Source organism: Lepisosteus oculatus, chromosome 16 (genome assembly GCF_040954835.1).
Source record: "Lepisosteus oculatus isolate fLepOcu1 chromosome 16, fLepOcu1.hap2, whole genome shotgun sequence".
NCBI lineage: Eukaryota > Metazoa > Chordata > Actinopteri > Semionotiformes > Lepisosteidae > Lepisosteus > Lepisosteus oculatus.
In genome coordinates this window covers 7,357,003-7,370,932 of record NC_090711.1, presented here as the reverse complement: position 1 = coordinate 7,370,932, position 13,930 = coordinate 7,357,003, and the positions used below count along the sequence as shown (strand labels likewise).

The 13,930-nt window shown below is 39.5% G+C and overlaps 1 protein-coding gene across 2 annotated transcripts; it reads left to right on the top strand.

Annotated features, from left to right (window-relative positions):
• The first annotated feature begins 6,077 nt into the window (after positions 1-6,077).
• On the top strand, positions 6,078-11,910 carry mrgbp (MRG/MORF4L binding protein). Of its 2 annotated transcripts, XM_015364882.2 has the most exons (6): positions 6,078-6,260; positions 7,641-7,762; positions 8,284-8,365; positions 8,637-8,711; positions 8,852-8,888; positions 9,958-10,122. In XM_015364882.2, exons 1-6 carry the CDS (start codon positions 6,125-6,127, stop codon positions 10,034-10,036), a joined length of 531 nt encoding a protein of 176 aa, XP_015220368.1. In that variant the 5' UTR covers positions 6,078-6,124; the 3' UTR covers positions 10,037-10,122. The 2 variants fall into 2 exon arrangements, with proteins under 2 accessions (XP_015220368.1, XP_006639576.1); XM_006639513.3 differs by lacking the exon at positions 8,852-8,888 and having other exon boundaries at positions 6,079-6,260; positions 9,958-11,910.
• The last annotated feature ends 2,020 nt before the right edge of the window (positions 11,911-13,930 follow it).

Here is a 13,930-nt window from a genome sequence, read left to right as displayed (position 1 = left end):
CAGGTTAAATAAGTTTAACTTTAGCTAAGATTTAAAAAGATGTTGCCATTGGTCAGCTTAGTTTTATTGTATTTTTATATAGAACATACATTCAGTGATTTGATTCTTTCTCATTTTTGTATGTGCACTGAAAGACAGGTCTGTACTATGATTTTTTTAAACACATTCAACAAATTCTAGCACAGATTTCTCCAACTGTTTTATGTACGGTATGCATTTCTTGTTATATAGAAAAACACACAGTATGATGTTTTCAATCACTACAAGCATTCAAAGTGTTAAATGAACAGATCACTATGCATTAGTATTTTACTTCGTAGAAGAAATAAGTTAATTTAGTTAATAAGTTAAAGTTAGATATAGATCACTGTGTAAAGACCACCTTCAGGAAAAGTTTACTTCTAAGACAACATAAACATATTTAATATTGACTGAATTCACTAATATGAATGAAATCAGCATTCAACAAGGCACTTGAACAGAATTATCATGAGCACTAGATCCTTCTTTTGAGTTCTAAACGAAGCCACTGTATCTTGATATCGTCTGATACAAGCCAGAATTTAAAAATAAACACCTGGCATTAAAAGAGCATGCCTGTTGCTCAAGACAGACAACATGTAGAGTTTATCTGGGGAGGTGACCACAGGCTTGATTATCTACACAACAAGTATTAGAGGGCTTTTGCATTTTTTTTTCCTTGCAGACATGTGCTCTGCAATTACTAAGTTGGAGAGGATAAAGTGGGTGTCAGAAAATACCATCCTTTGCAAATATCCAGGGAACACATCACTACATATGAACAATACACAAGCTGCACTCTTGAAGCCTAGTTACAAGCTTGAGTCATGATGCTACCATGACATGGAGTACTGACAGCTCTGAACATTATGATCATGGGATGCCCCATTGTGTTAGCAGCCATAGTTTTTACAGTCTTTCCTAAGTCATTACTCCTGCTGATGTCTAGGTTGATAGCATTAGTCTGTCAATTGGTAGTATTATAAAAAGATATAACACCCCTGGATGCAGCCCTGCCTGCAATGTTCCCAAAAACCAAACCACTAAAATGACAAATGCAGGAAAATAAAGTCCACTTGAAACTTTCAAGACTTACACGGCACACCTAAAATTGCTTTTTTGATTGAAGATGAAAGATGAAGCAGTTTACCATCTGGGTTTCAAAGTGTGGTTTGTGGTAGTGGTGTTTGAACATAAGAAGCAGCAATACAACCAAAGCACAACAATGAAATAAGAACATAAAAAGTGACAAAGTGTGTTTAACCTTTGTCTAAAATGAGAATTGTTAGCATTTACATGATAATTTTGAGTCTAGATGATTAGTAGCAATCACAGTACTATGTCATGTCATGTCATTTGCCAAACCACTTTATAGTGTTGCGGGAAGCCAGAGCCTAACCAGCAAGCAATGAGCACAAGGCAGGGTACACCCTGGACAGGGCGCCAGTCCATGGCAGGGCCAGTGCAAGCCAATCATCCATGGGGACAATTTAGAGGCCACGGTAAGAGGGGGAAAATTTGGCCAGGACACCAGGATAACTCCCTACTCTTATTGAGGAATGCCCAGGTATCTTTAATGACCACTGAGAGACAGGACCTCAGTTTAACATCTCATCCGAAAAATGGCACCCACTACAGTATAGTGTCCCCGCCACTATACTGGGGCATTAGGACTCACATAAACCACAGCGTGGGTGCCCCCTGCTGGCCCCACAAACACCTCTTCCAGCATCAACCATAGCTTCCCAGGAGGTCTCCCATCCAGGTACTGACCAGGCTCAACTCTGCTTTGCTTCAGCAAGTAGCCAGTTGAGAGCATCAGGGTGATATGGCTGCTGGCTTTTACAGTGCTATGTCTTCCAAATAAATAAAATCTTAGTCAATTTCACTCCTACTTGTTTAAGTCTCTATTGATGTTTACGACTGGTTAAAGTCAGAACCTGAATGTTTGATCTATGGACACTGGGGTAAGCTTAATGAGCTCCACATGGAAGTTGTCTTTCTTTTGAATATTTTGTTGTCCCCTGTATTGCACTGAAAGAAAGTCATGTTATCCAATATTATGGCATATTATCCAATATAAAATCAATTATCTGTATCACTGTCAAGTAGATATTTCTCATGGGAAATCTAAACATATCCAAGAAGCTGGCAGGAAGTTTTAACAGTCAAGAAAAGAAAACTGAAGTCAATGCACTTTCCTCTGGGAATGAGAAAGTTCAGGGACATTTCAGACTTTTCATTCTGAAAAATAAACCTTCCATGCTCTATGTTACTTGGTAACTCTCCAGTTTGGAAGGATTTCTTCTCTTGGAAAGCAAGCTAGACTAAATATAGACTAACCTTTCTGCACATCTGACAAACACATTAAAAACAGTGAGACAAATTAACACTTCCCCAGCTGTGAAACTGCATCAGATGTTAATCTAAGCATTTAATAGATTTTACCACAGAACCTGTAAGTGTTAAACAGATTTTAAATCACTGACAAATATGTCCTATTGCCAATCTAAAGCAACCTTTTCTACATTTAAAAATGACTTCTTCAGTCTCGGGGGTGAGTCAACATTTCAGTGACATACTTATTATCCAGATACCTTTCTGTGAACGCTGAATAGATTTCCTGGAAGGAACTGAACCAGTGATTGTGTCATAAAATGCCTTAATCAGTTAGTGTGATGAAATACACTCAACGGCCAAAATATTAGGAACCCCGTTTCATAAAATGGTGGAAATTTACAATCACCAACAGCTGTGTGACCAGGATGTGTCATGTGTTGAACAAATCTTTCACAGACTAGAAACACAATCTTTTCAGGGTTCTGTAGGGGGATTATCTTCAGTTTATGGTGTGTGAGATTGAACATGAACTCCTCACTGGTGTCCACCTGTACTCAATCAAAAAGTTGAAATGAGAGACATGAGATTGCCTGGGAAGGTGATGGATGTCTGTCTCATATTAAAGCATTCACACATTGCCTGGATCTCAGGGAGTTTCTTTCCTTATTTTGTCCAGTGAATTCTTAAGAGTAAAGGCTCACAATTGTGTACCACACTTTGACATAATGCATTCTGGCTCAGGTTCCCCTACTTCCAATCTGTAGTCTTCTATTTAACAAGGAATTAAGGCAAGTGAAAATTGTGTTTACAGCAGAATCGTTTCTTGAGTTTGTGAAAGGATGGCTTAGCCCGCATGGCTTAGGGCCATAGGACAGGGAGGCTGCGAGCTCCATGGTTGGAGAAAAAGGCAACCAAGGGGTAGCTGCAACTGTGGGAGTTGGGTGGAGGAATGCAAAACAAGCGAGGAAGAGTGTGGTGCATATGGGAATCTGAGAAATTACATCAGGATAAGTTGTGGGAAGCAGCAGTTGAGCTTTATTTGTCTTGCTGCCTTCAAACCTCCCACACTTTTGTTAGAACTCCATTAAAATTTCACCTCACTGCTGCAATCTGTTTTTGACCAGCAAGGACATACTGTACAGTAGTATCCTTAACTGTCTCATTGACAAAGAATGAAACCTCTCCCCTCTTCTGATAAACTATGGCCATGCTGCATAATCAGAAGAGGAGTTGTTACATATAGCTCCCTCCCAAAAGCCTTTAAGGTACTGAGTCAGAAGTGTTTTTTTTAGAGCATTTTTTTATACTTATAAGTCTAGCTCCGTGAAGTTGGCCCATCTAAGAAACAACATCCGAGAAGAAACACGGGAAAGTCCACCGTCTGACACCTGCGGACCGCGGCAATATTGGAAACATATATATTTATTTTCACGTAACAGAAGTGAACATATATCAGAATTATTGAATGAACTGTCATTATCCATGTGTTTGTATTTACAGGGGTCTTATGCGCAAACACGAAGCGGTGTGTATGTTTGTGTTTCCGGCCAGTCCTCGGTGTAGAATACAGCGTGAGGACACACCTGCCCTCTGAAGACACAGGTGTGGGTGCCTGTGTTAGATCCTCAGGTGAAGTCGAGTCTTCTGCAGTCTGCAATGTAATGACCCAGACATGTTTGCTTGTCCTGCTACATGAAGTTGCCCACCCGCCCGTCGAACAGCACAAACGACGAAACTCACCGCAATCGTTAATGCTGCGGTTTGTGTCGCTGTAAGTAGCGTTTCTGCTGCTTTCGTTTCCGACATATAGCGCCTTGTTTTTCGGGTATTCGAGTGACTACCTACAAGGAAGTTTACAGGTACCAACAAACTCGGTACTTGCCTGATTGTGATTAAGGCAATTTGTGAGGGCAATTTGTTTTCCGAATCTGTCTAGTCGGGTGGGGTGGATGTTTCAATGTATTTGAATATAGCGCCTTCTTTTCCTGGCTGTGATGTACAAAACAGCAAAGTCACGACCACCAGATATTTCAGTTTTGATCAGTTGACCCCAGACTTTGCAGCCTTTACCCGAATAAACAGTCATACATTTAGGAAGGAGTTACTATGTTAGTTCATTGGGTTAGGTGTTTTCTTTTATTTTTTTTACCACGTTCTCGAAAATGTATTTCTTGTGTACTCCTTTCATTGGTGAAGAGACACCAGTTTCCAAATTACCGCTGGTACAACACGAGAGTCCATATTCACATTTTTAGGTATTAGTTTCAAGATCGATATAATTTAACAATAAAAAAACCAAATTGAAAGCACGAGCATAATAATATAATGATCATAGACTTTACATTTCTATTCATTTTTGAAGTACAAAGCAGAAGGTGTTTCCCCTACCTTACGATGAAAATTGTTCAGATACCATGTATTCATTACAGAAAGCAGCGGAGACAGTTATATTGCAAATAAAAAAAATATTTATTTCGACGAGTACGGGACATTGTGAATCAATAAAGACGTTTTTAAAAATAAGCCGATGTAGTTATTTTACAAATAAGTAAAGCATTTAAAAAACAGATTCTCATTGACAGTAAACAAGCAGATCCAGCAGGCGCTACTAGCCTGAACAGCTCTCAGACCCGTGATTGGCTAAAACTCCCGAACAGTCCGGGCAGCGATTGGGTGAAGAGTGAGAATCGACAATCTGATTGGGTAAAGAGCCACAGCGGAAGTTCTGTGTGTACCGTGTGTGGTGTATGAGCACGCTGGATATACAGTAACACATCTATTGGTTTCCAATTACTGATCAATCTAACAGAGTCGCACTGAGGTCAAAACTGAATAGCAGACAACGAATGTCAAGGCATCCACTGCGCGTTCACGACTCCAATAGCATGTCACGATAGGAGCGCAAATCAGGATCACATCGCGATACCCATTGCGACTGCCGCATCACTGTCATGGCACCACTGTCGCAACATTAAGTCCATATATCGCGATACGACAAACCCCAGCAAAAATGCCCCGCCCTATGTTGCGACATGAAGCCCTTATATCGCGATATGACATACCCTGGCAAAAAGGCCCCGCTCCCATATCGCGACATGAAGCCCTAATATCGCGATATGAGATACACTGGCAAAAAGGCCCCGCCCCCATATCGCGACATGAAGCCCTTATATCGCGATATGACATACCCCGGCAAAAAGGCCCCATCCCCATGTCGCGACATGAAGCCCCTATATCGCGATATGACATACCTCGGCCAAAAGGCCCCGCCCCCATATCGCGACATGAAGCCACTGTATCGCGATATGACATACCCGGCAAAAAGGCCCCGCTCCCATATCGCGACATGAAGCCCTTATGTTGCGATATACCCTGACAGAATATGCTGACCCAGAATCTACTATTGAAAATCTCCTTGATTATGTTTTTTTCTTTCTTTCTAGTGTTATTTTGATAATAATAATAATCATCATAATCATAATCATAATAATATGACAATTTATGATAAATATAATATTTATGAATAATTTAGCATAATAATTGTTATTATAGAATTTTGAAAGTAATTTGTTATAAAAATAATCATAATTAACTATAACAATAATATAAACATATAGCGATAAAAACGGATTTTTTTTAAAAAAAGGTCTTAGCATAAAATAGGCCAAACCGAGATTGCAGCTCCTTCTTCATGTTGTTAGAGGGCGCTATTTTACTCTTTTTTGCTGAGCACGACCTTTTCCTGCTAGAAGATTCAGAAAAAATGGGAGAAGCAGAGGCCGTCCCAGCTGATGAAAAACAGGCAGATTCGGGGTCTAGTCCGGTGGAGGAGTCGGTAATATGGAGCCAAGAAGTGGAGGTCTGCCTTTTTCATGCTATGCTGGGCCACAAACCCGTAGGTAAGACTGCAAATGATTATGAACTACGACAAATGATGCCGCCACTTTTAAGGCCTATGAATCCTCGGTGTTGAGTAGTTAGGTCACCGACTGAGGAGCCGTTGCCGCCAGCCACGCTAACTAGGGTACTATTGAGGAAGAAAAGGAAGATATTGGAAACTGAAAATCCTACCTCAAATAGTGAATTTGGCAACTGCTGCTCAAATACAGTACAAGATGGAGAAAACCTATGCCATAGTAAAAACACACATTCAGATATCGTATTTTGTTAGGGTAGATGGGCGTTCTGTTTGTCCTCCTTGGGACCGTTTTTACAACTTGAGAGACCTTGCAAATATCTTAAAATCGACTAATGGTATCGCACAATACATCTACATTGATGTTACTGTTAATCGTTTATACTGTACATAATTTTTAAATGTGATCAATATTAATCTCGTAATTGTTTTTTTATACGACGAGACAATTCGTAGTAAACAACAGAGCCGTCTCCCCCTGGTGTACAAGCCAGGAGACGAAGACTAAAGCTTCTGTATAGCTCTGTTATATATCCAATATCACCTCACTAGAGACCAACTCATATCACATGGCCGTTGAATTGTTTTAGTTATCAGCAGATGTAAGAACATCATGGATAACGCTGCCTGTATAATGGAACTGTTTATATTTATAGTTCGGTACGCCAGGACCTTTAGGATTTATTCATTTGCCAATGTTTGAATGAACTGTGTCGAGCAGCTTAGTTTTTTTCCCATTTAACTTTTTGGTTTGTTGGCATTGAACAGATGTACTGTATATCGTGCTTTGTACAGTTACCCCACGAGGTGAAATAATAGTGTAAAAGAAAGTAATACCGCAATATAAAATTATGTCATCATCAGAAAAAGAATGGAAGATGCTTCATTAAAGACAACCGGAAGCTTCTAGAATTTAGGATATATTTGATCTTTTTTTTTCCATGTTACCAGATGATTATCCATCTGTTATGTTATTCTAAAAAGAGAGTTGTCCATAAGCAGCTTTTCCGCTCAAAACAGCTGCCACTTGTGGAGGTAGGGCGCTTGAGCAGATTTTCATTCACTCATCACCTGCCTCCTCCCAGGGCTGACTGATCAAATTCTGAATCATGAAAAGGTGGGTGCAGCAGACCTACAGGGGCCAACAAGAATATCTAGTCTGTAGCATTGGGTTGCGTCCTCTCTCTTAGGGCAAACCAAGAGATGGTGTGGACTACAAGGTTACTGACCAGGCCTGTATAGTAAAACCTATTAATGTTAAAAAAGGACCAGTCTAGTCCAATGTGGGATTGTGTTTAAGGGTTTTAATTCTTATTTAAACCTTACCATTTTGTTGTGTGTGTATAAATGTATTTTGTCTTAGGAGTTAATCGTCATTTCCACATGATCTGCATTCGGGATAAATTTAGCCAGAATATTGGACGGCAGGTTTCCTCGAAAGTGATTTGGGATCATCTGGGGACAATGTACGACATGCAAGCTCTGGTTAGTATGCAGTGGTTATTGGTAGTTGCATCCTGTTTATTTGTGGCACTACTGAAATTGCCTGTGTAGTCAGTTTGTGGGTGTTTGCTTCTGTGTCTGCTTTGTATGCCCTGTGATGGACTGCTATCTCATCCAGGGTGTATTTCGCCTTGAGCTCATTGTATGTGGGGTTAGGCTCCAGCTCCTCCCGAAACCCTTAAGTAGATAAGCAGATATTATGTTTAATGTGTTGCTAAGATTAGATCATTTTTACTACAATGACTAAGAGCTAATATAAACATAAAAAGGTGTTTTAGGTGCTACTAGCTGGAAATAATGTATGCAGCAATTGTGTCCATGTCTGCAGCAGTGTGAAAGATAGATTCTCAGTTTACTAAAACTAAAAGTTTTCCTCTTGTCCTATTAAGACTGTAGAAATATGTATTATTGTATATATTAAATATTGAAACTTAAAATATTCAAATATATTAATTATTAAATATAATATAAATGTTGTAATTTTTTGTTTCTGTTGTCTGCAGCATGAATCCGAAATCTTGCCTTTCCCAAACTCGGAAAAAAGTTTTGTTCTGCCAGAGGAAATTATTCAAGAAGTCAAAGAAGGTAAGACCGACTCACGCCTCACTACAAAAACATTCCTGACTGATTGTTCACAACAATCCTTGACATTCCTGATTTGTAAATATTGATTGCTTCTTTAGTCATATTTAAATGTTAGTAGACATTTTCAGTTTTTTGTAGTTGATGAGACGTTTGTCTCTAGCACTTTCTGCAGTGTCATACAATCTGAAAAATATTATGCCATGAGTGAAAACATATCATTTCTGTTCATTACTAGAATATGTTCTAAGTTTAGTTCTTTGCTGGCATGCAGGAAAACTGGTGGTCGAAGAAGAAGTCAAGGATGAAATCAAAGAAGAACGAGACCCACCTGCAACCATGGAAGAAGGTTCTCGCTTAATATGTTTATTTGGTTGGCTTGTTTTCATTTTCTAGTTAGATGTTGGCTGTGCTATTGCAGCACTTTGGCACCTTCTGCTGACAGAAACTGGTGTCCCTCATTCTGGTCATTTATCTCTCATTTTTAAGGTCTGAGACCCACTTTGGCTGGCCAGGATTGTGAGAGGTATGGACAGAAGAATGCTTTCACTCTGTTCCAACAATCCAATATGACCTCACTAGAGACCAACTCATATCACATGGCCGTTGAATTGTTTCAGTTACCACAAGGTGTACAAACATCATGGATTTCTCCCTTTGAAACAGGCAAATCCTTATTTATATATTGAGAGGACATTAAAAGCATGTCTTGGGGACGGATGTGCAATGTCATCTGTTGATTGATTTCATTTGTGCGTGGTTCTCCAGAAAAACTCTGTGTCGGGAACTCAGGTTTCAGTGTATTTTAAGAGTTCAGGATGATAAAAAGTAATGTAAAGAATCTGGGGAATATGACAGCCGAAGCATATACTTTTTTCTGTGTGCTCCTAGTCCTGCTTGTCCTTCCTTTGTGCAGTGAAAAAGGAGGAAAGCAACCAAGGGAAATTATACACTTCACATCACGGGCATTTTTACCAAACAGAATAGTTCTGCATGTTCTAGCAAATAAACAATTTCCTTTCAAAAACATTTGGTTGGTTGGGACAGCAAACAGTGCCATTAGCAGAATTTGTTTTGTTTTTTTTCTTTTTGATCTCCTGTAGGGTTAACAGGTTAAATAAATGATCCTCATCCCTTTAGATTCTGTGGATTTCTATGCCCTACCATGGTTCTGGTACATGCATACTGGACCTTCCAGGACATCCAGCTGCAGGGGTTTTGCATCAGCAGCTGTTTAATTTGTTTAACTTATAAATATGTAATGAATGTACTTGTTTCACCAAAGAGTCTTACTGCAGTGGATGGGAAGATCTGGTATTTGAGTACACCTTTCCTAAAATGTCCATCAAAAGGCACACCTTTTGTTGTCCTGATCTTATTCTTTGTTTTAAAGTTCTTTTTTTGTTTCAGATATTGACGCAGAACATCTGATTGCAATTGTTGCTTTACAAAATGTCCAGTGTACTGTATAAGCAATCGATTCCGAGTTCTGCAGTTGTCTTTGAAGCCTCAAGGGCAAAGAGCACTGTGATTGGGGGAAAAAAATCTGGAAATGGGAACTGTTTTCCTGAATTGCCCGATTTCTTCCCTTGCAGGCAGCAACTCCTCTGTGAAGATGGCAGAAAGGGCCAACAGCAAAGACAAGGAGAAAGACAAAGAGAAGGGTTCAGGTGAGAGCACATCGAAGGAGGCTGCAGAGAAGAGGAAGAGGAACCGAGTGACTGAGAAAGTGCTGAACGCCAACAGTAACCCCTCCAGCCCCAGCGGGGCCAAGCGGCGCCGGACGTAGCCGGGGGTGGGGAGGGAGGGGGCACCCAGGTGCCGTGGTGACGAGGCGCAAACGGATTGTGAGCACATGTACTCTAAACAGTTCGGTGAAGCCTGGGACAAAAAGTGATGTCGTGTGTTCATCGAAATGTGTAGGGCAGCAGCAGTTAGTTGGCTAGAACTGTACTCTGTTGAGCATGTAGACAGGTTTCTAAGGCTGAGCTGCAGAAGAAGATCTGGTGTAGAGTATAGTATTGGCTGGCCTTTATTTCCATGCGATTCAAGGAAACCATTATCTTGTTAATGTGCTGGATTTTAAACATTGTCACGGTGATGTCAGGAATGGGTAGGTTATAATGTGGATTGCTGATCCCTCTTGTGGATGTCACTGGAAAAGACCAGAAAGGACCTGATGCTCCATGTAAGGTGTTTTTTATTTTGTTTGACATGAACCTGTCCTTTGTACAAAGCAGTGCATGTCCAGCCTTAAGTTACAAATGCAAAAATGTAGAGGTATGATCAAATGCTCTACTGTTATGGGTCCAGCAACTCACTGCCACCTAGTAAATATTCTGTCTGCACATTATGATGATTTGTTAACTAAAGGGGAGATATTGCAGAAATCATAAATAGATCTGAAGTGAGTGGCAAGTGAACTTTTGTGATTGTCTGGATTTCACTGGTTTGGTAAAAATGTCATTGTTTATTTTGTTTTCCATTCAGATTATCAAAACCAACACAATTAAGCAAAGGGTTCAATAAATGTTATTTAACATTATGTCCTATTGTGGCTCCAGTTTGACTGCAAGAGTTTTACTTTTCTTTCTATGGAAAGTTTTGGAAGATGCTTTTTTTTTCTAAAATAATTTGTAATTATGAAACTGTAGTAAAGTGAGAGCCTGGCATTGCAACACACCACTGTTTATCTAAAGGCATGTGGCGTTGAATGTTTGATGTTGGCAAAAAAATTGACAACAGAAAATATGAAGGCCTGTCACTACACAAATAAATCCTAGTTTGGCCTCAGTATGTATAAATAATTCAGATTTAGATATACCAGACATTTCTAATCTGTTCTGATCACTGTCTTCTCTTTCTCTTTAACAAAAAAATTACATTGAATTTACTTCACTACTATAAGTGATTTGTGGTAGAAGCAAGACTATTCAGGCTTGTCCATTCCAAAGCTGAAATTCAGTATCAAAAGGACAGTTAGAATCATATTGTATAATAGTATTTTGCTGTACATGCTTTAGAGTGGCACGATGGCATAATGGTAAGCATTGCTGCCTTGCAGCGCTGGGGCCCTATGTGTATCTCCCTCTGTTACTGTAGGTTTCCCCTGGGTGCTCCAGTTTTCTTTCCACAGTTCAAAGACATACTGGTGGGTTAACTAGCTTCTGGGAGAACTGGCACTGGTGCGACTGTGTGTGTGTCTGTGTGTGCCCTGTGACTGAGTTCCCTGCCTTGCGCCTGTTGCTTGCCAGGATAGGCTCTGGCTTCCTCACAGCCTTAAACTGGACCAAGTGATGTGAAAATGGGTGGATGCATATGGATTAGTCGTTGGAAAAATCTGTTAATGTCATCTTTAACTGAACGTTTGACCAAACCTACAAGGATACAGCCCATGTGACTGTTAGCATAACGAACCATAAATTCAGGAATATTAAAGGCTCATTCTTTGTTTTACTTTTTCTTGGTCTATTTGTATCACTCTTTTAACTGACTTATTTATTGAATGTTCTCTTTTTGAAGACAGTTTAATAAATTGAGAAAACACCTTTGTGTTTTATGTTAAATATATTTGCGACATTTATTGACCTCTTCCGGCCTCTTCTAGTTCTTTTTGTTTTGTTAAACTACTAAAACGTTTGTTCAATTAAAAAAAACAGGTGCATGTCTTATGAGTTTAATAATGGGAAAGGTTTTGAGCTCGGTGTAGCTACAAAAGGGCATCTAGCCATAATGAATTTTTGATGGTACCAACTTTTTATGACACATCTTCAAATATGCTGTAAATTGTACCTTAATGTTTTTTAAAAGCTTAAATCTCAAAATGTTGGGTACTTCCTAATTTGTTTTAAGCAATTAATTTATAAATGGAAATGCATAGTGTTGTCTTCAAACTATACTATATTTGCTACTACACCTAAACTTGGAACATGTCACATCTGTAACATATATAAAATAAAAAGAATAATACACTTACTGTATATAGTGCTTTCCTGGACACTACTCAAAGTGCTTTACAGGCAACTGGGACTCCCCTCCACCACCACCAATGTGCAGCATCCACCTGGATGATTCAGTGTCCCCATCACTATACTGGAGCATTAAGACCTACACAGACCACAGGATGAGCACCCCCTACTGGTCCTACTAACATATCTAACCTTAGCCTTCCCAGGAGGTCTCTCATCCTGGTATTAGCCAGGCTCACATCTGTTGGGCTACATTGGGTTGCCAGTTATGATGTAGCTGCTGGCTATAGATAGATGTATGCTGATTGAAACTTCATTATCATTCTTCATTATTTCAGTATTCAAAATAAAGTGACATTATACTACGCAATGATGCTAACAAGCGCCGTGCTTTTGAAATACATGCATCTTACGTTGATTAAAGTGAAGTATTTGCCGAAGTGCTTATACGTACGAAAAGGACAGCAAACATGCAACTGACCGACCTTCCCACAAGAGGGCGCGAGAGAAAGTATTTTCTATAGTCAAGTTTACTGTTCGTGGCTGAATAATGCTACTGGAAATGGGTGTATTTAACAAACTAAAGTCAATTTCTTATATTTCTTTTAAAACAATGATAGCTCAATTTACGAAATGTTTTTTTTGGTCTTTTAAAGGGCTGCTTTTGTGGCTGGAAAAAAGTGCTGTTAAACACTGGCGCACTACAGATCAGTTAGACGATCACCAAGACCTTGTACCTTACCTTGGGTAAAACCCTCAGCCAAATAAAGCCAGAGGCAAAGTATAGCAAGATGAAAGGTCCTCGTAGTGTCCTGAATCTGTGAGTTTTAATTGAGATTAAGATTAAAAATGAAAACAGTTCTGGTAGATGAGGATCTGTGCCGCCCAGGGTTTTTTTTAATTTCTTATGGATTTGTTTTTAATTTCTCATAGATGCCTTGCATTTATGAACATGAACATTTACCACCTGTTTAGCACCCTTTCAAAGTTCTTTACTGAATTGCATAGCTGGCAAAACGCATATCCTTCAGTCTTTAAATATTTCTGCCGTGCTATATTTTAGTAACGAATTACAAGTCTGATTTTAAATGCATTATTTTGCCATCAACAAAACGGATTAACGAGTTTTTGACTGTGTTAGGAAGTTCACAAATAAACATTTCTTAAACTGATGTTATGTGTTTTTCTACGAGTCAGAACAAGACACTAGATTTTAAAACACAGCCGGCTTCCCATTAATAATAGCACAAACATTATGAGAGCGGAGAACCTATGTTTTCCTCTGAGAACAGTGGAGAATTAAACGCCTTGTTTTGGTCGAGTAATGGTTAATCTGTTAGTTAAAATAACGGCAATTCATTGAAAGATTTACTTTATCTCCCTTGTGCAATGCTGTTCCAATTCTCCTGCTGTGCGATGCACACAGCTGCTGCAGTAATGTTTAAGTGCAAAGCCAGTGTGTGATTGTGTTTGTGTGATAGCATTGTGCCAAGGGCAGGGAAGGGCAGGCGGGCCCAGACTGAGCGGCGCCTCGCCACACCTGGGGAAGTTCAGGTTAAATAGCTCCACATTCCTGAGCACACAGCTGATTGAAACATTA